General features: G+C 40.6%; 1 protein-coding gene across 3 annotated transcripts in view; it reads left to right on the top strand.

Annotated features, from left to right (window-relative positions):
• The first annotated feature begins 2,450 nt into the window (after positions 1-2,450).
• tox2 (TOX high mobility group box family member 2) overlaps positions 2,451-26,669 on the top strand; it is a 94,040-nt gene continuing 69,821 nt past the window's right edge. For 2 of the 3 annotated variants that reach the window (XM_086086340.1, XM_086086338.1), the window contains exons 1-2: positions 2,451-2,610; positions 25,039-25,131. In XM_086086340.1, coding sequence (XP_085942466.1) covers positions 2,518-2,610; positions 25,039-25,131 — 186 coding nt within the window. In that variant the 5' untranslated portion in view covers positions 2,451-2,517. The remainder of the gene's footprint in view (positions 2,611-25,038; positions 25,132-26,669) is intronic. The other variant, XM_086086339.1, reaches the window with a different exon arrangement.

The raw sequence follows: 26,669 nt of genomic DNA, 5'->3' as shown, positions 1-26,669 counted from the left end.
TTTAATATATCTCACATTGGCGTGGCAAAAGAGAATGAGGGAGGGTCGAAATTCAGTTTGGAAGATTGTTGTCACATGTCGAAAGTGATTGTCAGAAATTCACAGCAGTAATGTTGATGTATTAAAACTAGAGTGGGGGCAACATTTGTGTATTCATTTTGAGTTCATTTAAAGTTTCTTTAACGCCACTACATTTTTTAACGCCCGCCCCTTACTTGGAAAGCCTGTACAGGGGGAATTCCAGTCGTAATGTAGCAAACGCGTCAAAATTGAACAGTAATGCATATATTTGTGGAGACTGGGGTCAACGTTACCAATTTTAAAAATGTGCAATATTTCACAAGTTACTTCATGTTAAAGATTAGATCGCTCTTAATATGAAAAGAAAAATGCGCTGCGCTGTCACCAATGTCTTCCAAATGCAATGATGCCATCTAGTGGCAGAAAAATGACCTCAACACAAATCAATATCACAAAATGGCCGCCACCCTGAGATGTATAACAATGGCTGAATTTTGCTGTAAATGTAATATTTAATCAGAATGTCATGTTTAGACTAGTGAGATCACATATACTGTAACATAAGGTTGACTTTCACATTTTTTCCAACCGACAAAAACGTCTTCACTATTTATGTTGCAAAAGTTAAGCAGTCATTGTGGTAACAGTATTACATGGGGGTAAAGTGGTCGTCTCCCAATCCAGAGGTTGTGGGTTCGATCCCATGACATTGTGACCGCGTCAAAATGATGCTGCGTCATCAGTAGGCGTATGAATGGTCGAACGTAAAGCGCTTTGAGGGCCTTGTAAGGTGGAAAAGCACTACATGAACGAAGTAGCATTTACATAAAGAGGATACGAAGAAAGCAGGAGATTGTTGTCAAGTGCTGGACGATACTTTGATGTCGTCATATGCCAATTTTCTTGAAAGTGTGAGGTTAACATCAGGACAGCTGGGCTAAGCCCAAAGTGCGTCCCCGTGTTGTGCAACGCAACTAACGTGTCATGGAAAAAACATTTTGGCCCTAAGCGTGTTATTTTCCTTCTCGGGGCTGTGCTCGGACATTGTTCTGCACTTACATCCTGTTGTGTCCACCCCCCGTATGTGTGTGAGTCTGTCCTGTGTGTATGTGTGTGTGTGTGTGTGTGTGTGTGAGGGGTCAAGACTGAAGTAGCGTGTGTAACATTTAAGCCACCAGAGGTCAACTATGAGTGTGTCAAGCATTCTGGTTAACTCTTTGTAGGGCAGCAAAATCCACTTTTGTATCCATCTCAGGGGGCGGCCATTTTGACACTTGTCGACCAAAAATGACATCATAGTGGGGGTTCAGGTAACGACCAATCACGGCTCATCTCTTTTTTGGGTTTGGTCATGTGATGTTCAAAAGTGGAAAATTAATCCGAATACCGTGTTTAAACTAGTGTGGTCACATAGAATGTATTATTGTAAAGACATTTTTTGACTCGGGTTCCCGAAAGGGCAAAATCTGCCATCTATCCAGATACTTCCTCATGTTGTCAAGCACATTTGTGGGTAATAATTACTTCCAAATAAGCCCTTTATCTTTCTATTTAAAATTAAATCGTAATCTCATCTGCGCTGGACAATGACCCGAAATGATCATTGCTACTGAGTTGCTCGCATTAGTCAAATAATGATTTAAGGTTCTCCAGCAGAGCTGGTAAAAGGTTCCAAAGTATGAATAAATCATCTGTAAACAGATATTTTATGCTCCACTCCACCCTCATTAGTCGTCCCCTCTTTTTGATCATTTTGTCTGATTGAATCAGATAGTGGTTCAATACTTGTCCCCCTTGTCTGACTCCTCTTTTAAAAGCAAAGAAGTCCGAGAAATAACCATGAACTCTTAGCTTAGAGTCTTTGTAAATTATTTTCGTCTATTGTACAGATTCCAGCAGAAATCCAAAAGTTATCAGTGATTGATGTAAAAAGTTACATTTCACCCAATCAAAAGCTTTTTTTTGCATCCAAACTAAGCAACGCAGAGGACGGAACTTCCTGTACTTGAAATCTACGTTGAATATTTTCCTGTTGTTGTTGTTGTTCGCAATGTAGCGCTCATTAATGTACAGTATATACGTTTTTTCATTTGATCAAATTGTATTTTTAATTTGTGTGATTACGTTCCTCTACTAAATAACACTGCCCAACAGCCCATGAACAACCAATAAATCTCGACTTAATGAACAGATATCAAGTCTATATTTTTTATTTTTTTATTTTTCCTCCTTTGGCCTCCAAATTGGATCATTTCTTGCTGATTCAACGAACCCTGCAAATCCCTATTTGGCCGCACGAGGTCGCAGTTTGCCAGGCGCGTAGAGGAGGAAAGCGCTCTCCTGCAACCGTACAGAAAGAGAGAGGAAAGGGGGAGGGAGGGGAAGAGAGAGAGGTAGAGAGCGAGAGAGAGAGAGAGAGAGAGAGAGAGAGAGAGAGAGAGAGAGAGATGCACATTCGACTGGATCTCTACTCTCGCCAGTCCCGCGGACCCTGCTATGGACGTCAGGTTCTATCCCGCTCCCCCCTCCAGCGTGGGTGCGTGCACGTTAGCGCCAGACTCCACTTTGGACTATTACCACTCCAACAAGGTAAAAAAACAACAACTCTTTTTACTTTCCACCTCCTTATGCATGGCATTTATCGCAACCGTGACAAAGTGCTCCACTTTTCTTTCCTTTTCCTTCCAACAAACAACTGCGCAGAGCTTGCATTGGCGCCATAACTTTGTGTTTATAAAATATAATGTAAACAAACAAAGAAGAAAAAAAAAAGAAGAAAAAAAAAAGCCAACATGCACCTGTTTTAGCGTTTATCCGCTGCGTAGTGGTTCTGGGATCATTTTCAGCGCTGCACTCAATTTCCCCTTACAAGCCTCAATGCATATCTTTTAGTGATTTATTAGTTCTAGTATTAAAATGCATGAAAAGGTGCATGATTGCTTGCTTTTCTAATTAACTTGGAAGTCCAAATAATTAGCTATTTGTGCTATTAGTGCTGACTGAGGGACACTAAATGTATGCGCTCACAAGTTGTGCTCCAGGGTGAGCAACCCATAGCCCGAGGGTCATATATGGAATTGCTTTGATTGTGCAGTGGTGCCTTGAGATACGAGTGGCTGAACTTTCAAAAATTTCCGAGATATGAGCCGTCATTCAATCAATTTGCCGGTTGAAGTTTACTGTCAAACTAAACAAAACACAGAATGACACATTGTGTACTTAAAACCAAAACCCAAAGAAATGCCCTGCTAGCTCGACGATAATGCGAATTAATCTATGCTGCCGTTCCTTTATCTGATAAGTAACAGCTTGAACACAAACGCATTATTTGTCCTCTGCGTAGAACCATTAATATTTGTGACGTATTGATGAGCTGAGAGAGGAGTTGAGACAATATTGCGTTTCATAATAACGCCTCAATGTACAACAAATGTGTCCGTCTGTCATATAGCCTACTGTCCCCTCGTGGCCAAGTCAGGCACAACACATTCTATTAAATGATGCCATTACTGTTTGATGCTATAAAGTACAATATGGAGTGCACATCTTTTCTCGTTAAAATAAATGTTTTTGTTGTTGTTGAAGATTGGAATGGATTACTAGCATTTTAGCATTCATTTTAATGGGAAAAGAGGATTTAGAGATACACATGTTTTGAGTTGCAAGCGCGGTCATAAAACATGCTAAAGTTGTATCTCAAGGCGTCACTGCATGATTTCTATTGTTGCTGATAGGAGAACATTTGGCTTTGATTATGTCGTTTTCGTGTCATACGGTTTAAGTATTAAGAGCCAGTAAACGTGCATTGACTCGTGCAAATATTGTTTTGCTTTCCAGCGACATTGTTTATCTCTTTTGTCACTTTCACCATCGAGCAGAGCAGTTTACTTTTTTTTTTGTTATCGTTTATTAATGAGGCCGCGTAGCGGGCGGTTTGCTCTCCGATGACAATGTGCCCTAACAGCCTTAAAGATAACATAATAGGAGATTTGTTGGCCCCATTGTGCTGATTGAGGCACGCACACAAATGTATGCACTCCTTATTTCTAGTAGTGGCTCTTGGCCATATAATGAACTGATTTCCTGTCTAATAATTAACATTTGTTGTTTGCATTGTTACATCATATTTTAGATTGATTTAGCACGCCGCTCAGAGGAGGTATGTATATATATATAGGCCTTCATATTGACACAAATTGAAGGTGGACTTTGCATTTTGATGGCTCACAGAAGCAGAACTTTGACTTTCGAGGGCTCTATAGACACCATCTTGAATCACGGTATCTGTAGAGGTGTTTTAAAGCACCCAGGCGGGTGACGGATTTGCTTGTCCCTCAATGGGAAATTCCGTTTTCGTAGCAGGGATCGAGAAAGAGCCGCGTGGCGCTCTTTCTGGTCTTCTGTTCACCTTCTGCTTCCTGAGCCAAAGTCATAAAAAAAAGACACAATTGCCAATATTTGTTTCTGTAATGTTGTAGTTACATAACGAGCTGTATAGTTACTGTTATGAGGCAGGCCGGCAGGTACGCGGCAGTGTCGTATTACTTCAAGTAACAGCTGTGACTGTGCCTACAACGGCGTAACTGTTGAATAACGATGCGCCCCGGCTTTCTTGTGACCTTTCGGCTAAGCGGGGATCCAAAGGGGATGATGTTGCGTCAGGTTGGATCGTGTGTAAGGAATTTGATTGGATTTATGAGGAAAAACTTGTTGTTTTTCGACTGTAATGGGACAAACGGGCAGCGCAGTACGTGGCAACAACTGTGGTGTACCTAATGTTGTGTCTTGCTGTGTATAGCGTATATGCCAACTAGGATGCGAACATTATATGGTCCACATTCCATATGTTTATGCATGTCATAATCCATCTATAAAAGCCCACACTTTCTGCGGTTTGTCAGGGAGCGTCTGCCAATGTGATTTTATGCTCATACATTGCGTTTGATGTAGGAGAGTGCATGATGTCTTGATTGACGATGGATATAATCAATATGCACTCGACCTTACTATTTTATGCACATTTTTACAAAAAGCTGAGTAAAAAAAAAAAAATACAAAAATTTACCTAGAGGGCATTGCGAGCTCCTCTCAGCTGCGTCCAACTTGTCCGCCGATGCTCGCACAATCACCGTGAGTCATCTTTACATCGGGCCCTGAGATCCTTCCTAATCTTTGTGAAGCCCCCGCGCGTCCTCCCCGAGTGGGAGGCTTGTTTGCCAGCGCTGAAGGCCACTTTCTCTATAAAAATGCCTGTTTTAGCAGCGGGGCTGACTATTTGTCAAATGCATTATGACTTGTGCATATACCCCTCCACCCCCCCCCCCCCCCCCACCCCCCACCCCCAAGGCTCAATCACTCGGCTGCGATGTGAAGTTGGATAGATTACTGGAGCTGCTGCACCGTCGTTCTCTCGCTCTCTCCACCCCCATCCTTGTTCTCTGTAAGAGGAGGCACTCTGTAATTGTGTGTGAGTGTGTGTGTGCGCGTGCATGCGTGTATTTATATATATATATATATATATATATATATATATATATATATATATATATATATATATATATATATATATATATATATATATATATATATAATTCATAAAATTGAGTTAAAATTAAAAAGATGTACTGTACTTTAAAAAAACGAGTGTGATATTGATTTGTATACAGTCATTTTTTCCTGCCACTAGATGGCATAACTGCAATTGTAAGACAATGGGTGACCTCTCAGTGCATTTTTTTCTTCATATTAAAAAAATATATAATTTTTTTTAATGCAACTTGACGCCAGTCTCCACAAATTTATGCATTATTATTATTATTATTTATTTCTGCAAAATTTTGACGTGGATGTGTCTGCTGCGTTGCGATGGGAATCCCCCCCCCCCCCCCCCCCCAGTACAGGCTTTCCAAGTAAGGGGCGGTCATTAATCGCGCGTTAAAAAAATTAGTGGCGTTAAAGGAACTTTAAATTAACTAAAAAATAACACACTAATTTTGACACCCAAATATATATACATATGCTCCTCTCTGATTGCAGCCATGCTAATGAGAGCAGTATAGGGATAGGGTTAGAAAAAAAAGTGGTTAAAATTATATAAAAAAACAACAACAATCACTCGACAAATTTGACTATCAATGAAATTAATCACCCTGCCCTATTTTATTTTGCCCTCTTCATTGCGTTAAAGCTCAGTATCCACCAGCCTCAGTATCACCACATTAGTCATGCTTGACTTGAGATTATGGCCCAAACCAGCCTATATATGCCCGCTGAACGAGTGTATGTGTGTGTGTGTTATGTTTGGAGCCCAAACATGACTGTGACAGGAACAGAAAATTCCCAGGAGCGCCTTCGTCGTGTTCTCACAGATGAAGAAGTTAATTACACGGAGGCGAACATTCTTGCGCCGGCAGCCTTGGACACAGACGTTTTTGGGGTTTTCACATTGTGCCCATTCATAACATTTTGCTGACTGGCCAGGACCGACTCTACTGGCTGAATGTTAACTTATGCGTAGATGGGATGCGGAAATGACAATGCGGTGCGTTTGCGGAGGAGTATAACGATGCGTTGATTATAGCGTTTAGTGTTTGTGAAGCTTTCTAGCAATCAGGCCCGTTTTTCCTTTACGTTGCCAGAAATAATGTGAAAAGGTCATGTCGACGGGCTGCGTGGCCCTGAGGCTCATGGTGTCTTTGAGTTAATTAGCTGCACATTAACACTGGGAGAAAGTTGCAGCATTTTGAATGCACTTTCGTCCAGGATGCATCACATGGAAGTGCATTTCTACTTGTTTAAATTGTGTCGAACTTGATGGAAACTATTTCTGTGAATGTGATGTGATTTGATATATGAGTAACCCGACTCAGGTTTTTTTTTTTTTTTTAGATACAAGATGTCGGTTTTGAGGCTTCAAGCTGTTTTCTGCCACTCCAAGTTGAAGTTAACTGTCAAACTAAAAATATATACAGGGTGTATTTAAAATGGCCACATACGTTTATTTACTTTATTTGTTTGCTTTAGATAAGTCTATCTTAATGATAAGAATTTAACATCATAACATCATCATTTAACGGACATTTCAACATTATCTGTGTGAGCACCGTTCAGATTCATGCTAGCAAGCAATGCTAATCCACAACTATTGTCAAATGATGTAAGAACATAAAGCTGGGGCTTGTTTCGTTCTACTGTACCCTCAGTATGCATTTGGAGTCGTTAGTCTGGGTAAAATGATTCCACATTGTTCCTTTAAGTCATCCTGAGCATAACTAATGTTTGTGGTAAACAATAACATAACCTTAGCAATTATGCTAGTGCTAAGAAGCAACGTCCTGGCTCGTCCATGACAACATTATTGATCTAAGTTCACCGTGGCTATTAGCAGATCATAGTGACAGTTTAAACACAAAAAAACGGATTATTTTGAAAAGCGCAACTCCCTTTTAATGTATTTGCTAAACAATAATGTGTTAGAATACATGCTTAGCAACAATGCTAATGCTAAAAGAATGAAATTAGCTGATGTGGGGTTGTTCTGACGACACCAAAGGCCGTTGTACTATTAATATGGCATCGTCGTTGTTATTCAGCTGTTAACAATTGCTGCCTTAAAATGTCTTCATCCGCCTCCGTGACTTGGAGGCGGGCCGTCTCGCGCGACAACCAACTGCATGCAAAAGCGACACGGCCACATCGCATCGCATCCCAAGACGTCGGAGTAATTACGGTTTTGACGCTGATTGCGAGTGGAAGGCCGCCCCTGGCTGGCCCGACTGGTGGCCCTCATTAAATCACATTAACCCTAATTACCATCTATGACCCCTCCTCGAAGCCCACGTGGTACAGTCGGCCTCGACTCGTTCTCATCCCTGGCGTCGACCATGCCATGGCACTCTTTTACAGTATATTCTTGATTGGTTTGCGGGGGTTTTTTAGTGAGTCGGGAGAATGGCACGGTATATATAATGTCATTCAGCGACGTGGAAACCAAAAAATAAAAAACAAGCCCGGCCGCCAGATGTGCGCCAGCCTCGATAAGGTCTTGAAAGACAGACGTTTATTATTCTGCTGCCTTTGGTGTGGTTCGAAGCCGACCTGCGGGGAACGCTGAGTGATGCCTTTCACTTAGCAATGAAAAACAAACAGGAGAAGTACAGTGTGCATGCTCCACTGGAGATAAGTGCTGCCTGGCTATACGCAGGAGCAAGCGACTATATACATTTATAATGACAACGTATTCAAAGTGCTCTCAATTTGTGTTAAGTAACTTTATGGCCATTGCAGGATGGATGACCGCAGACGTTATTGTTGACATTTAGCATGCTTATAGGTCAGGAGACTTTATTATAATGTTTAAAACAGGCCTTCCCAACCCTTTTTTTCCGACTCAAATTAGAGTTGTGGTTCCTCCCTGGGACCAGAACGACGACATCTTATGTATTGTCGTAACATTGACATGTACTTTACATGAACTAATGGTAAACGCAACAGAAAGGATTTTGCCAAGAAATTGTATCAGAGTGAAGTTAATTGCGTGCTTTGTCCCACACTGTAACCACGGTTGGAAACTAATCATCAATGAGGGTGGGGATGATAACGAACATTCCCGATTGGGAATACAGCACCAATTACCCCATTGACTTACTCAAAGTCTTTTTTTTTCTTCAATTTGATAACTTCATTATTTTTCATGTATAATTAATACCTTTAACCCTATGAAGCCTGAAACATGAAATATGAGAGACATTTCTGATTCTTTGTAAATAGAATATTTATTGTTCCATTTGAACAAACTATTTTATTTATTTATTTTAGCTGAAAATCAACTTCCACATATGACTTTTGATTCGTGTCATATTTGATACATTCGGTCACAATGTTTTAAATTTGTACACTTATAACTGTAAAAAAGATTATAATAAACAGACATATCAAATATATTAGTATTTCCAAAAATCTGAAACATTTACCACTATTAATAAGTATAGGTGTCTCTCCTTTCTCAATGGGGTATATGCCATGGAGGAGGCGGGACTTCCGACTTCCTGGTTTTCACACATCAGCTTTGTTTCCGTTTGCTGTTTGCGACACGTGGGCCGCGTCCCAGTTCTTGCGCTTCCACCTTTGTTTCCCTCGGTTGCACGTTCCCGTCGACGGGTGCGAGTGTGTAGTGCACTGGTGTGTCTGTCTCCGTTGTCCAAAGCATTTCAGAGAGTAGAGACGCCCTGCGCTCTCCCGCTCATCCGCGGTTGAGGGGTGGGGGTGCGAGTATTGGAACGCGGCCATCAGTGGCCGGAAACGACGCTGATGTGTGAAACCTGGAAGTCGGAAGTCCGTGGCATCTACCCCATTGGGGCGATCTTGCAAGGTCGCTGGAAAAGCCATCAACTGGGTGATATTGCCCCCTAATGGATTATCCGTACAATGCATGTGTCAGATGATATACATCAGGGTTTTAATGTGAAAAAATATATTATATTAAATAGAGGTTTCAAAATGTCTTGTATTTAATATGAAACGTTATAGGATTAAAAACCCATTTTGCCACAAGCTGTCGACTGAAAATGACATCACGTGTGCTCAGGGCTCAAATAATGACCGATCATAGCTCAGTTTGCCAACGTCACATGACCAAACCCGGAAACCAGGTGAGCCGTGATTGGTCGTTACTTGAGCTCTGAGCACCTGTGATGTCATTGTCAGTTGACAGCAAGTGGCAAAATGGGTTTTTTGAAGGTATTAATTTTACATGGAAAAAAATATGAAGGTATCAAATTAATTATAGACAAAATATTAACTTTTTATTGCTAAAAATGGCAAAGAGAGTCAAAGTATCCCTTTAAGTATCGTGGCTGGAATGTGGCAATAGATATAAACAGAATAACTAGAAGTAATACAGTCAAGAAAAAAACAATAGAACTCGATATATATATCGATATCGATATAATCGATATCGATATAATCCAAAAGCAAAAAGTCTACTGGAAGTGTGTCCATCAACGTGTTACTGTAAAGTGACCAAATATTTTTTTTGTTATTATGAAACCACCACCTTGCACATTAGAAACAATCCACAGCTAGAAATAATCATCACAGTCAAAAGTTCACTTCATACTTGATATGTGCACGTAACAAAAGGTGCCATACAATTAACGGCAACCGCCAACTTGTGCATTAGAAATGAACGCTACGAATAATCCACACAGTCATAAATGACGGTTACGTCAGACCTGCCCAGATCCGACAAGAGTTTACATCATGTATAGAAACAGTGATCAAAAACCATGTCTAAAGGCGGCGTAAGAATTCGCCCGGCGGGCGTATTAGGCGCGGCTATCGCAAGCCTGGGCAAACGCCAACAGTTGTTTCCTCAGGTATGCCCTGTGCAAACACAAGCTACAAATCCATGCCGGCTCAATGTGCAGACTTTCTCACAAGTCGACATACAGTTGCATGCGACTTGTCTGCACATGCGTCGTGTAAATGAACAAAACCTTCCTCATGTTATTGCGCAGCTGAAACTCACCATGTTGTTAATGGGTAACACATTTTTGTCAATAAATGAGCTGGTACTTTTTTTTTGTGTGGCGGCTTTGTGTGAGTGAGTGAGTGAGTGCATATCATCACAAAGCCACATCTCGCTCCCCCCCCAGGGCCCCTTACCGCCTTGCCTCAGTCCACCAACCGCACCACTTTGGGCACTTTTGGGCTTTGTTCACAAGGTTTTTGGTTGTTTCTTTGCTGCATGAATCGCCGAACCGCGGTGTCACCGTAACTTATAGTAATAGCATCAGCAGAAGTCCAATGCAAGAGTTTTTGTCTCCCTGATGTTGATATGTACTGTACTGTACATCTCAAAGCCCAAAACCTTCTTTTCAGAGCTTTAAATTTGGTCACATGATGACATATAATCAGTAAACCAGAATAGGATTACTGTATAAATAGCCTATTCAGTATACAACGGTAATACTGTATGTATGCAGACCAAATGTTTCCACATGATCCATAAAAATGCCTGTTTGCTTTCATGAATACATAACTCGCCGGAGCTGCGTTTCAAAGTCACCTCTATTTCCTGTATTGATCGCGGATGCACAAAAAACACTTTGTGTCTGTGGCAGTAACTGACGACGCGATGTGTGTTCCGCGTCCTCCTCACTGTGCAAATATAGCGTCGACACACAGTCAGAGTTGACTGTAGTAAAGTCATTGTACATACAGCGGAGCGCATGGACTTCACAGGAAGTGCTGACGGAGTTACAAATTGGCCAAAGTGGCTCATTTGCATGGCCCGGCTCCGCCCCCTTGGCTCCTTTGATTAGTTTTCGATGAGCGATCAGGAAATGGTTGTTGAAATCGTTTGTTAGGCTGGATGTGGAATATTTTTAATGTGGTGTGCACATTATCAAACTACTTCCTATTTTGACTTGGACCTAGATTGTCCTCTAAGGAATTACAGGGCACATCCAACCATACTTTTTTTTTTGTATATATATATATTTTGTTTTTATAGCGCTTGTCCTCATTAAGGTTGCAGGTCGCTGGGTCTATAGATAAATTACCATATACAACTTTAATGATCCTAACATGCATGTTCGTGGAATGCGGGAAGAAAAGTACCCTACCTGTTGACTGTGAAGCGTACGTGCTAACCACTAGCTCACCGTGCTGCCAATATGGTGTACGCTGCACAGCTTAAAATTAGTTTTTGAGGTGACTTCTGTGTTGTGGTTTCCCCCTGTTTGACATTTCAAAGAGACGCCGCTTTTGAAGATTTACTGCAGTTTTTTTTTTTCCTTCGGTAGGGTTATAAAGTCTCAATTGGCTTCCCTATGGTTGGCTGAGCGAAAAATGCTTTGCAGTAATATTTGTATAGAAATGTGTTGTGGGGTGTACAAACTTGCACAAAGTTTATATATATATATATGAAAAGAAAATGCTTTCAAATGTTCTCGAAACAGTCAACAGAAGTGAAATCTGAGCCGCCGGTTTGCACCTCAAACGTCTCGCAGGGAATGTTTTCACATACATCAGCCGAAAATGAGCAGCAGATTTCACACCAGCTGCTTTATCGCTTCACGGGCAAAATAATTACAAGATGAGAAATGTGCATTAGCGATTTAAAAAGGGTGACGGTGTGTATTCAGATTCAATTTATGTGAATAAAGCATGAACGGAGGGCTGTTTTATTTATTTATTTATTTGGTCATATTTACACTTACATCAAAATAGGGTTAAAGATGGCTGGATGGATCTTAGATGATCTATCTTTCTTTAATTAAGATAGCTTGGAAGTTATCTACTTAGCTTATGTCAGTGTAGCTAATTATCTTGTTAGCCAGCTCACTGATTGATTGACAGATTTAACGTGTACACAAACAAATGTGTTTTCCTTCCATTTCCACCTTAAAATTAAAAAAACACTAGCAAGCTAGCTTGTTAGCTGGCTAGCTTCTAGATGGGAGATAGCAGAAGTTGAAAATATGTGTTTAAATAAAGATAGCTTATATAGCTAGCTAGTTAGCACATGTCTGTGTAGGTAAGATATATGTCATAAGTGGCTATACATTGATAGATAAAATGGAGGGCTGAAACCAAAAACTCATTGCTGTTCTTCTTTACTTGTTAAAAAAAATAGTGACCAAACCGCCCCTATACTATGTGCCTACGCGCCGTATAGATCTAATCTGTACATATACCGTAAAGTTCATACAGTAGTTTGCTTGCGAGATGGGAGGAGCAAGATGGCCACCCTGTGACTTCAACGGCTTGCACGGGCGTGTATGGGCTATCGGCTATCCAGGCATATATTTAGATCAGTGGCAGATAAGCTATATGTGCTAGGTGACAACAAATCGATAGATTATGGATAGATAAAATGGAGAAGTAAAACAAAAAAACTCCCTTGCTGTTATTCTTTGATCGTAATTACAGCACCACATTGCCAATTGCTGGTTTGGCATGCCCACTACAGTGCTGGTTATGCGTGTTCAGTCCAATGCCAATCAAAACGGCGATCCGATAAAAGTTTTCTAAAAATTGATCAACCTAACATAGGACCACATACTGTACGCCAAGCACAACCAACTCGGAGATAATTACTGTTGTCGCTGCGATCGTAATGTACCGTCAAATGCCCGCTCGGAATTTCTTCCGAAACCTTTCTGACTTCCTCCCCGTGTCACTCGTTGGGATTCTCCCTCCTCTTCATCCTTGTTCTCCCCGGGCTGCTTCTCGTCAGCTCGCGTTAGTCGCCAGCGCACAACTAAGTGGCTGTGACAACACTCTCTGATGTTCCAGCTGCCGCAGATTTATGGCGTTATTAAAGCGCTTGTCGTGTGATTAAAAATGTTAATTCTTCCCCTAAATCACACGCCGGTTTCTTGTTTCTTCTTTTGGCGGCTCATTCAATTACATGGAAAACTAAACGAGGATGGATTATTCAATCTTTGCAGGAGCCGTAAATAAGCAGATTGTTTGGTCATGGGGAGAAAAAAAAAGACTATTAAGGTTTGCTTTCTTTTCACAATACAGTTCTGTTTATTATGAAATTCACAACACACACAAAACAAAACAAGATTGATTGTCTTATCCATTGCGCGGATTTGATTGATTACGCCGAACTTTTGAGGCAATTTGGTTACATCCATGCTTCGCTGCCAGAAAAAAAAGGTACTAAAATTGTACCTTTAAGGCTCCTGTGGTTGGGACAGTACTCTCAAAGAGGGTACACATTGGGACCCTTATGGTTTGCACCATATCAGTAGGCAAATATGTACATATTTGCACACTTTTTGGCTAATCGGTACCCGAGGGTACATATTTGCCTACATAGGGGATGTGCAACATTACAAAAATGCCTCCCCTACCACACCTGACGGAGCTAAGTTGTAATTACTTCATTCATATCAATTGGTAGCACTCGCACCTGTCACAGTTTTAAAATTTAATTTTACAGTTCATTAAGACACCACAAATCATGGGTAAAATAAACTTAAACGACAATGTTTAACAAACTCATGACAAAAAAAAGTTTAGTATTGCATGCCGCAATGCATCCTGGGAACCGAAGAGTGGCCAAAAAGTACTAAAGTACACGAACAACAGAAACATTGCTCGTCGGTTTAAAATGCATTAAGCGCAATAAGTTTCTCCTTACTGTTTATTTCTTTCTCACGTGGGACTTTTGCTTATTTGTACCCTTTAATGCAAACATAAAGGCACAGAAATGGTCCCTCTTTGCCCATTTACAGACCATAAACAGTACTTATTTGACTCATTTGTACCTGGGGTTTCAATTGTGAGTTCATTCTCGGCATTCTTTTGCCTCACCAGCAGTGCTGGACATTCAGCCGCTATGCATTCATAACTACGTCACTCCATTTTCCTTCCTCCAAAGCAAAGAGGCGGTACTAGCCAACGTGACTGTTTAGTCGATTTTCCTCGTGCCTAATCAAGTTTAAAAAAAAAAGAAAATCTTATTAAAATGTAGTCATACACCCAGCTTGACGATAGTGTAACTAATGAATTGTTTCCTCTCATCAATGACTCCCTTTCTCCCAAATGAAGGTGCTGGGGGTGCTTTTTCTTTGGCTGGCTCTCGTTATGAATTCGTTTATGTAAAGAGAAACGTCCGCAGCCTGGTCGGAGCGATCTCCTTCGCTGAGAATCTGTTTTCTCAGATGCTTTTTTCCCACCATTCCAAACAGGCTGTTGCAGTGGAATTCTTGCACACAAGTACACTTGGCCTGAGTTGAACCTCCCTGGCTGGAAATTATACTAGTGCAAAAGTAATTCTCATTAAAGTAATGAGAGAGAACCCCCCCACCCCCCTTGATCGCTTGATCTTTTTGGAGAACTCTTCTGCTGAGCTGCATATATTGCCAAGCTGCGGCGAGATGACCAGCATGTGGTATTTTTCTATATACTCTTTAGTGTCTCCTGGGAAGTCTCTGCCAGGGATTTGGAGGGGGGGGGGGGGGGTGATGGGTAGTATTGCATATATGCATTGTGTAAGAATTGTGAGTTGTGTATGTTTTTGTAATTGGAGTGATTTGTATTATAATTGAAGATATTTTCATTGATAGAGTGAATCATATTTCATTGTAGTATATATATATTTTTTAATATTCTATTATTCATCAAGATTCATTAGCCTCAGTGCACATCCGTAGTGTTCACATCAGTTTAGCCCCCTGATGCTGGATAACTTCACAGGTGCTACAAATGAGTCACACTCACTGTTATAACCACATCGCTGCATGCCGGGTGTGCGTAACAAATGTGCAGTGGCAGTGTTTGCAAACATATGGACGCATGTGGCTGATGTTTGATTGGAAAGCTGCATTTCAATCCCCCCCCCCAAAAAATTGCTCCCCCGTTCTTTTTCTTGTTCAAGTGATGATTTTATAGCTCTGAGTAGCTTTTAAAAACGCACACATCGGCACAAATTTCGCAGGCAGCAGCTTTCATGAACATCTTCTCGAAGGAGCGCAGTGATCTGCTGAAGATTGTTTTTTTTTTTTCTTCCAGAAGTTTTGATAAGGCGAAACTCATTTTTCAATTATCTGCGATTTTACTTGCGGTAGAGCAAGCAAACTAGCATGGTCGTTTGTTCGCTAATGATGTATAAAGTGTGCAGGGAGCTCCGCAGAATTTGTAGACTAATGTTCCAGTTTCAAATTGGCCTTCAGAAAAACTTTAAAAACTATACAGGCAAAGTTACATTGTAGCATTTGTAAAATAAGACAACAGTTAGCAATCGCTAATGCTAAATGCCATCTTGGTTGATGGTTAATGGGTTGAGAGTATGAATCGCTATGGCAACTGTGTGATTGACATACACATGGCAAAAACAGGATGCCGGGATGGGACCTGTGTAATATCGGGACAAAACAATGATGTTGGCGAGATCCGCTGGGATGCGGAACCCAAGGCTCGAAAACAGGACTATCCTAGCTAAAACAGGGTTGTCTGGTCACCCAAGGTTTGGAAGAGGAGGCTTACGATTGTTGGTGGAGATATTGTATACTCCTCGCCATGTGTAGGGTTGCTCACATTTTGGAAATGGGTTAAGATGTAAAAAAATTAATAAATAAATAAAAAAAATCAGTGTGTTCCCCACTTAACTCATTCACTCCCATCCATTTTCACTGAAGCAACCCCCTTTGCTCCCAGCTGTTTTACTGGATTTTGACTGATTTTGAAAGAACCACAGAATATTGTGCTCTATGGCTAAAACATGGAACCTACCAAAAGAAAGATTAGAGTCTCTTCTTTAATCAGGAAAAAAAAGTATATGTATATCTGTTTCCGTTTTGCAGCAATTAGCATTAGAATATAGCTTAATTTCAACATTATTCACAAATCTGTTCAAAACAGTGGGGGAAAACAGCTTGTTGCAACATGGCTCTGGTTGATCTCTTATACTCTGCTGCCACTTGCATAACTACCATTGCTTCATGCATTCTTTTCAGTTCAGAGGCTGCATCAAAGCCTTCTGTATGCTCCAACATAAAAACACACACACACACACATAAAAAACATATAGATACGTCTTTGGGAGCAATGGTAATATTTCAAATAGAATGTATTTATCTGTTTTTGGGAGCAAATGAGTTAATTTGCAGCATATATGTGGGAAAGTCTGAAATCTGCACTTGCATTGTCTAGGACCCTTCTTGGGCAAGTTAGCTTATAGCTTTGTCATGTGCGGTTAAGATGCTAATAGTCATGCACAATTTGGGTCTTGTAATACTAATCATTAGACAGAAAAAAAAAAAGACAGCCACTTGTAGCTGAAGAAAACTCACATATGCCTGGAGTTAATTATTTTCTCATTAAGGCATTGCAAGATTTTCTGATGCTTGCCTGAGGTTAGCAGTCAATGTTTAACCAGCACCGAAGCACATTTAAGTGCCTTACATTGACTTTTCACTATTTTTCTTTACGCTAGTCTGCCTTTTGCAACAGCGGATGCTCGTTAATGATGGACCTCAGACTCGGGGAACGGATCCGCAATTGTAAACTATTCAGACTGAACTGATCAGAATCCAATAATCAGCCCGTTAGAATGAGTGAGAGGCCCAACAAAAAAAAAAAAAAAAGCACCCAAGACTGCCGCCCCGGCTGCAAGTCGAAGGGCTGCATTCCATTAACAATGTCGGGAGTGATTAGACCTTGGCAACAAAGGCTGCGCTGCGCAATTAGTGTTCCCCAAGCGGCATCAATCCACCTGCTTTTCGTGTACGAGTGGGACGGCGGGTCACAGTGTTGTGTCTCTCGGTGTTACTCACTGGGCTTCGCACAGCTGATGCGTTTACCTTGTCAATCAGGGAGAGCGAGATGGAAAACATGTCAGAAGTAACTCTTGAATACGCAATGACAGTGAAGCGTTGATAGCTTATCAGACTCATCTCGTGTTGGATGTCTGCACTAAGGTAAAGACTCAAATTAAATATTTATTGCTACGTCAGCAAGGTAGAGATGTATTGCACGATTGGTTTATGAATTGAACCTGACGCGCCAGATGGTTTGTTTTAGGAATCTATGAGAAACTGTTTGGACAAGTGCTTTCAAATAAAACTTGGGCGATTGGACAAACATCCTCTTGGAATTGTTGTGTTTTGGGGGGCCTCAACTTGCCCCAAAATACAGCCATTTTGCAAGCATGTAGTAAGGATTTTAGGGATCCTGAACTTGACATCCTCCCAAAACTAAGTCATTAGAACCCTTGGAAAGGGGAAAAGGGAAAAACGCTATCCCAGACACCAGTTTCATTGATCAACCCAGAGTTGGGTCGGCATGTCCGTCGGAGCAGGACGTCAGAAGGACACATGATGGAAACTGATCAAGAAGCCTGCCATTTTAGTTTGAAGCAGCCATTTTGGGGCAAATTCCAATGTTTCGTACTTCGACCAACTCCTAGTAGGGAAGTTGCTTAAATAAGCACCAATCAGGAGCTCATTTGTGACCCTACACAGTAACTTCCATAGAGCAGGGGTTCACCATTTCTTCGATTAGCAAGAAATTTGGTGGTCAGGTCTATCGTAACTGGACAAAAAAAGTCTAAAAAAATAATTTAAACTGAAGTTGGACATTTTGGAGCCGATTCTAGGCCGCGTACAGTAACTCCTATTAGGGAGTTTAATTGGTTGAAAATTGGGTTTGGTTGAAAAGTCTCAAACACAACCCAGATAAAAACTATTCTGTATCACCCCCTGGAAAATAAGAAAAAAATAGCCGCCATCACAAAATATCAATAATCCATCCATCCATCAGCTACCGCTTATCCGGGGTCGGGTCGCGGGGGCAGCAGCTGTAGCAAGGAAACCCAGAGTTCCCTCTCCCCAGCCACTTCAACCAGCTCCTCCGGCGGCATGCCAAGGCGTTCCCAGGCCAGCCGAGAGACATAGTCTCTCCAGCGTGCCCTGGGTCGTCCCCGGGGCCTCCCGCCGGTGGTACATGCCCGGAACACCTCTCCAGGGACGCATCCGGGAGGCAGCCGAACCAGATGCCCGAGCCACCTCAACTGGTTCCTCTCAACGTGGAGGTGTAGCGGAGTCCCTTCCGGATGACTGAGCTTCTCACACTAAATAATCAATATCAATAATGACCATCAAATTTGGTGAACGTGTCTACAATGAGAGGACACCCAGATATCTCAATACCCAAGTCCAAAACTTTATTAATATCTGAATTTGTGGATGGCCCATTCAAGTAAAACCGTAATAATAGACTGCGCCCCTGCTTTCATCAGGTCACATTTGAATATGAACACCCCCGCACCCCCAACCAGAAAGGTTATGACCTGCGAAGTGGGGACCGACCTGAGCTCGGGGAGCAATGTCAGAGGGAGAATGGCAGGAAACATGTTGGTGACAAGGGAAAAAGCTGCCCGTGGTATTCTGCAGCCCCGATGAGTATAAATAGGGCATTGGGCAAGAAGGCAGGAAACCAGCAGAGCGAGGCCTCAAGTCGGAATTTCTTCTGGGGAGCACAGATAAGGGATTTAACTCCCTCCTGTCTGGGCCGGCTGACTGCAACATGCCACATGTGATCGCTCGTCACGCATGTAGACATTGACAGAGGAAGACCAAGATTGAGGGATTGGATACACTGATTTGAGTGCTGCGACAAGTACATTGGATGTTTGTTTTCGGGTCCAGTAGCTAGGACCGAAGGAACCTTCGCAAGCCACCGCACTAAAACCAGTTTTAATCTAGTTGCATTTGGGGGCAGCACAGTGAGTAAGTAGTGCTTAGCATGTCTGCCCTCAGTCGAAAGGTCCTGAGTTTGAATCTCTGGTCCAGGCCTCATGTGAGAAGTTTCCCCCCATTCCAAAAACATGCATGTTAGAAGACTAAAATACCTGCAGGTGGAAATGTGAAAGTGAATGGTTGTCCATCTGTATGCTTGGCTGGCAAACAGTCCAGGGTGCACCTCGCCTCTTGCCCGAATGAGAACAAGCATTGTAGAATATAATCGGATGGCAAATTTTGCTTGCTCAGATGAAAAACTGTTGGCCAAAAAAAGTGTTTTAGACAAGAAGAAATATAAGAATCACGTCACATGTTTCTAGGCGGCACTCGAGTCATAACTATAAACAGATTCTGCTCGCTGCCGCTGAGTCAAAATGGACAAACTGCCACTGCCTGGCACACTTTGTGGTCTGAATGAGGAGCATTCGGAGCACTTTTAGACCTTTTGTGAAGAGAAACACGAGATCCGTTTAAAGCGCGAGGTGAGACACCGGTTTCACAGGAAGTCTTAGAACTGACAAAACGCTCAGTCAACCATTTGCAATGAACTGGCCCAACATCAATTCCATAACCTTAGAAATGATCACAAACAATAGAAGGCCACCAGTGCTATTAATGTTTGAAAGGAAAACAAGTCCCAATAAATAAATATATTTTTGGGTGGCTATTTTGGCTATTAGACAAAAAAATGGGGAAACAAAGAAAAAGAAAATCAGCGCGAGGCCATTTATTGCTCACTTTCTCACCACTTTCTGCCGTTATCTTATTCCCACCAATGACCTCTCACCGCCCACCCAAGCTGTGGTCACTCTCTTAAGTGATTGCTACATTTCATCATCTGTTGAGGTATCATTATGCAAATGATGGGCAATTCAATTTCAGTTGGTCGTATGAGGAGGAGGAGGAGGAGGAGGAGGAGGATTCTAATTAGGGCGAGGCACTCAAGTTGGGGAGAAACATTGCAGAACAGAAAGAAAGAGAGATGCAAATATGTAGAAGAAAAGCAAAAGTGCTCTTTAGGAAATGGTGATTTCAGCCATCTTGTCCGATATCACACAAATCCAATCACAGTCTTCTTGCTCTGACAAAAAGAAATCCTCCGTGCAGATGAGTTGGTATTTTAGGAAAGCTGGTTTTGCTGAAGGGGGGAGGGGGGGGGGGGGGGGTTGGGGGTCCAGTTGCACCTACTAAGACACCAAACTGCTGGAGATCGAGATTTATATTTTAAGAAATTATTTATTTTCCTGGAAAAAAAAAAGTGAAAAAAGTAATTTTTTAGATAAGTGTGGGGTTTTTTTTGGTCATTTTTTGGAAGATAAAAAGTTGCTTTAATCTTGAAAATGATTCATTTTTTCTTTTGAAAATACAACTTAATTCTCAGATAGTTTCTCTTTTTTGTTTAGTTCATTTATAATGTATTAAAGTCATGTATTTTTTAGATTCAAGTAATTGGATTTGGAGATTCTTAACAAAAATGCTTTCTTTTTTTAATTTATTTTCAATATTCTTGAAATAATACAAGTTTATTATTATGGTTTTCTTTTTTTTTTTCCAGTGACCCTAACTACTCCTTTACAAGACCTTAAACTCTTGGGAGAAAAAAAAAATTCCACCATCAGTCTATCATAAAAAAAAAAGTTGATTTTATTTATTCCTTTTCTTTCATTTTTCTTTTACCTCTGCACATACATGCTGCATTTGAGCATACGCGGGGATATGGATGCCGTGAAGCAGGCACACGCGCAGATAGAGCAGAGAGGATTCGGCTGAGCTCAGCGGCTGCAGTCGAATCTCACAATTGGACCCTTTAATTCAAAGCGCCGTAACGCTTCTTCTCTGTGAAACCAAATCGAGTGGCTGTCGTCAGCACATCAACTCTTCCTCCTCCGTGTCATCTCTTCCTTTTGCTTGTTATCTTCACAGCGCATCTCTGTGTCGCTCCATCTCTTTTTATATGCAATTTTAATTACCAATGCCCACCACCAGCGGTAATGTAGGCCAAGTGCGAAAGCCACCCGTAGAAAGAAATGATCATGAATATGTGTGCTACACTGGTTTGTGATTAGGAGGCTGGCTGCAAAGGTCGTACCCACAATAAAAAAAAAATGTAATCATAATAATTTACATGTTTAATGAAAGTGTCTCAAATGATCACATGTAAAAGATAGTTGTTGTTATTTGTTTGTTACGTTTCTCCTCAGATGCCAAGCAAATCCTTTCAGAATGTCATTTGGCCCCATCACTTTCCATCACGCTAAAGTGCCGTATGACGCCATGCAGATGGTGTGCGATGTGTTCAAGGAAACCAGATAACATTACAGTCACAGGATTTCCTATTCAAGTCATTTTCGGCAAGATTCATTCTCTCCAGATGCTGCAGGTAGTTAAAAAAAGAAGAAACGTCTAAATCTCCTGACAGCCATCTGTTGTCTTTCGGCGCCGCCAGCCAGCCAGCCAGCCAGCGACCGAGGTTTTGTTTGGCCGCTCTGGGCGGCTGTTGCGTTGTTGTAACGCAACGGTTGTTTTGTTGTCGGCAAACCGCCTCGTGAAAAACAGATGAGCGGTTTTCAACGCCACACATGAGTGAAAATGAAAAGTCTATCTTCTTTTCTTTAGACTGTGTGGGAGAAACTTGGGCATTGAGTAGAATGTCATTCATTTCTAAACGTGTCAATGTGTTGGAAAAAAATCTTGCAGTTACCATTAAGTCCTGTAGGTGGCAGTATTATGCATAACAAAATGGATTTCACCTACAAGACACTGCTATGATGATAGCTAGCTAGCTAGCTAGCTAACTAACTAACTAATGATGTTCCACTACAGTGTTGTAGGTGGCAGTTATGCAGCACTGCAAGTTTTATTTATTTATTTATTTGTTTGTTTGTTACCATAGTGCCATCTGATGGATCTGGTAAATCGCTATATCTCAACTTTTGGGCCCCAGGGCAAGCGTACAAGTGTCAGATTACCCAAAAATGTTCTCTGATTATATAGTTTTTCGCATACAAACTAGCGATGCTATTCTACTCCAGTCCTGAAGGTGGTGATAGTTCACGACAACGTGCCATCTGCCACATACAGCAAGCTTTTTTCACCATAACTCCATCTGTAGGAACTACTGGGCCACTGCATCACTTGATCCCAATGTGACAGGACATCAGAAAAAAAAAAATATAATATATATATAAAATAAATCATAAATGAAAATTATTTTGCCATGTCACGGTTTGTCCACTTGAAGTAAAGTGGGCAATTACAGAAGGAAGAGGGACATCTTTTCACATCGACTTCCTGTTAATATTGTAACACAATGGTATCCTATAGCCACCATCCTGTATGTCTTTATGGTATGTATGATGGGAACCTTTGACCCTCAATATGTGCTACAGCAACTGCACAACATCCTCTGTTTGTCATATATTTTCTTATATGACATCATCACATCTGGTTACATTTAAGCACTGACACCACTCGACATAGTGAGTGTGTAAGTGCCTGTTGTGTATACATACGTACTGTAAGTTTAGATGCAACTTTGTTAGCCTTATAAATAAATACTTATAAATACTTTAGACCTTAGAGGATGAGCACAGAATGAGGGCAAGCATTGTGCAGCTGATTTCATAATAATACAAATAGATGTTATAATTAAAAAAATTTAGGCATCTGTCTTACGTATCACCTCATTCAAAAATATTGCAATAAGAGTAAACAACAAAAAATAATGATAATCATATAAAGCAGCTAAGTTTTCACATTTCATTAACTGCTTTAACATTCTGCAACCCAACTGGCAGATGAATGCGATTTATTTTCCTTAATATCAGCAATGTTTTCCACTCTTGCACTTAATGTCATTCATTGGTCATGCATTGCTGAGCGCGTACTGTACATACAAAGCAGTCTCCATAATGTATACACACAGCATGTATACACACAATCGCTGAGTGATGGGATTTCCCCTCGTCTGGGGCAGCACATTCCTCTCATCAGTACGGTGTGATGTGTGTGTTTTTTTTTTTTTTTTTTTAGCTAAGCCGGGAAGAATGTAGCCTAAAGAAAACACATGTGTTGCATTAAGTGCGGCACATCTGTGCGCCGCATACTATAACGTGAAACGGCTAACGTTACAGGTAACTATATCCCCTCAGCTGTGCCTGGCGGCTTTACAGTGCCAGGCAAAGCCATTGTTGGAATAGTAAAACTGCATACTAGATGCTTGGCCAAATGAAGATATCATTTGTTAAGTTAAAGTTTCGACAGAAATTGAAATCAAACGCAATGCTGCTGGTAAAAAGGAAAAAAAAAAAATTACCAATGTAAGGTGCTAAGGCTGCTAAAGAGACAGGTGTGGACGGTTAGCCTACACGCTAACAGCGTAGGTACGCCGCACTAGGAATCATAAGCTTCCATTGTAGTAAGTCCGCTTGTAGTATGCGATGGCTCCGCTCCATTAGCTCAGTATCCTGTTAATATGCGCATTATTCCATCACTGCTAATAGGTTACTGTATATAGCATGCTGTTGCTTTTATCCCCTTTGCCCATTATCTTCCATGCACGGTATGGGAAATAAGCTTTGGCATACATTGCTTGTGGCTTTTGCTGCACAGTAATTGCATGGTAATCACTCTGCATTCGCAGCAGGCCCATAAAAACAATCTGTTTATAGCACATATAATATATACAGCGAGCGAGGCTGCTTATGCTGGTGCGTGGACTGTATGCTCACTAAAAGGCAATCTGAATGCAGATGTGTGCGCGTGTGTTTGTTTTTTAAACATATTGTATGTTTTTGTTGTGTAAGTATAAGTGAGTGTCGACCATCCGCATAACGATGGGTTTACGATTGCATTAACTCATTCACTGCCATTGACAGCTATAGATGTCAAAAATTCATTTGAACTATTTTTATTAGTTTACATTTTTTTTTTAATTTTTGTTAAGAAGAGTATGAAAACCTAGGCTATTTTTTTGTACATTTAGAACAGATATAAAATTTGTGATTAATCGCGAGTTAACTAGTGAAGTCATGCGATTAATTACGATTACAAATTTTAATCGCCTGACGCCCCTAATTTTTAATAATCTTTTCTTTTTCTTTTTTTTTCTTTTTTTATGTGTTTTTTTTAAATAAAAAAATATTAAAAATTAGGGGCGTCAGGCGATTAAAATTTGTAATCGTAATTAATGGCACGACTTCACTAGATAACTCCCAATAAAAAAAAATAAAAAAAATTATGTTTTTTTAAAGAAAAAATTACGAGCGTTTGGTGATTACAATTTTTAAACGCAATTAATCGCATGACTTCACTAGATAACTCCCAATAAAAATAATAATAATAAAAAATAATAATAATTAAAGAAAAAATTATAAAAAATGACGAGCGTTTGGTGATTACAATTTTTAAACGCAATTAATCGCATGACTTCACTAGTTAACTCACGACTAATCACAAATTTTATATCTGTTCTAATAAAAAAAAAAATTCAAGGTTTGCATACTTTTGTTAACAAAAGTGGGTAAAATGTTAAACTAATAGAAATAGTTCCAATGAATTTTAGACGTCTAGAGCCGTCAATGGCAGTGAATGAGTTGATGAACAAGCAAGCTGTTTCTGTGCAAGTGCAGGATTTGAAATAAATGTTTGTTGTTTTCGTCTCATAACGACATTAATTAAATGTATTGCATAGTCCTAGCCTTCATTCTTGGCTAATAATACTTAAAAGCTATTGTCTGTTGCTTTGTTCTCTCAGAGCAGATACAGCAGCGCAGATCGAAGCGTGAGGCTCTACAGTTCTCTGCCCATGCGCCCCAACCCTGACGGCAAGAGACTGCCATCCTCTGGGGTAAGCCTTGACACATGCTGCATTTTGTCAAAATCACACAATTTTAATCTTGGGGGAAATTGTGCTTCAAAAGTCAAACAATTTAAATATAAAATATTTGTCAATGTTACATTTCAACCAAAATTTCCCGGTAAATATGCCTGGAAATAAAACAAAGTTTAGCCATTTTTTGCAAGGAATATTTCCTAAATCTCCAAGCGTCGGGGGAAACGTGCCTCAAAGATCAAACAAGCGTCAAATAATAAGTCAAATAATAAGTCAAATAATTTCCATTGAATATTTGGGAAAATATTTATCCATGTCAAATAATATTAACCAGAATTTTGGGGTAAACGTTCCTGAAAAGTAAAAAGAAAAAAAAATGGTAAGAAATACAAAATTAGCTCAAACCAATTTTGTTTCAAGACAAAATGTTTGCAAAAATGTCTAAAAAGTCGAGTAATTTTGATAAAAACTTCAAATGATAAAATATCCTTCAAAGTCAAACCGTTTCAACCACAATTCTTGTAAAACAAAAACAAAAATTAAAAAATTTAAAAAGTAACTTTTTCTAGCAACATTTTCAGGCAAATAAATAGATGATACCCCACTCTGACACTCCTGGCCACTATTCATGGGAAGATGGCATCTACCTTGTATGTGGCGATGGCTGCTATGATAAGCCACAATCGTCAGTCAATTTCTTTCTGTGAAAGTTTTGACTCTCAGCGGGGAAACTGCAATTTGTCGTATTTTCATACAAAATCCTACGAAACTCTCGTGGAACAGCCTGTCAATCATGTTAGGTATTTTTAGACCACACAAACTTTGTGAACTTTCGCTTACGTGAACTTCTCAATGGCCGCCAAAAGGCTTTTCCGATAAAGCAGCCATCTTGACTTGTTTTTGGATTTGTGTGGTGTGTGCGTGCTTTGGCAGCTGTGCATAGGTGTGAAGCCAAAAGGCCACCAACTGTTACGTCGTGTCTTTTTTTTCTATCCCAGCTGTTTTGGGGGCATCAAAGCGTGAAATATTTCATGACAGAGTTTTTCCAAAACGGATTGTACTGCAACTAATTGAAGTTTTAGCGATGCTGCACTTGCAAATACTTTGACTTTGACAAAGTGCTGCAACACTACTTTCCTCTCTAAACACCACCACACTCTTTAGGACATCTTTTTAGTATTGCGTGCAAATCATAATTACCATCTCGCTTGCCTTGCTTTTATGTGACAAAGGAGAGACAATGGCAGGAACAATAGAGCAAAAAGAGACAATTTAATTTCATCTGGCGTCACACCCGTCGCAAGCGCTTTTTGAATTATCTGCCGGCTGCTTCGGGGAACGTGGGGAGCTGCGAGTGCATCAATGCAGATTGTTAGTGCTCACCTTCTTCTTTTTTTTAATTACAACAGAAATCGTATTGATGTTTCATGCCCTACATTATTTATGAAGCGAGAGAGCGCAAGAGTGCTAACAAAGCATTTCTAAGAAAGCCACCTGCTCCATATCTAAAGCGAATATTGTTAGTCGTTCAGCCCGAGAGACGCTCGCAAATC

The sequence above is a fragment of the Leptonotus elevatus genome, chromosome 10, assembly GCF_054856555.1.
Source record: "Leptonotus elevatus isolate MCC_2025b chromosome 10, RoL_Lele_1.0, whole genome shotgun sequence".
Taxonomy (NCBI): Eukaryota; Metazoa; Chordata; class Actinopteri; order Syngnathiformes; family Syngnathidae; genus Leptonotus; species Leptonotus elevatus.
Note: the sequence above shows the minus strand (reverse complement) of the source record. Positions and strands in the feature narration are given on the sequence as shown.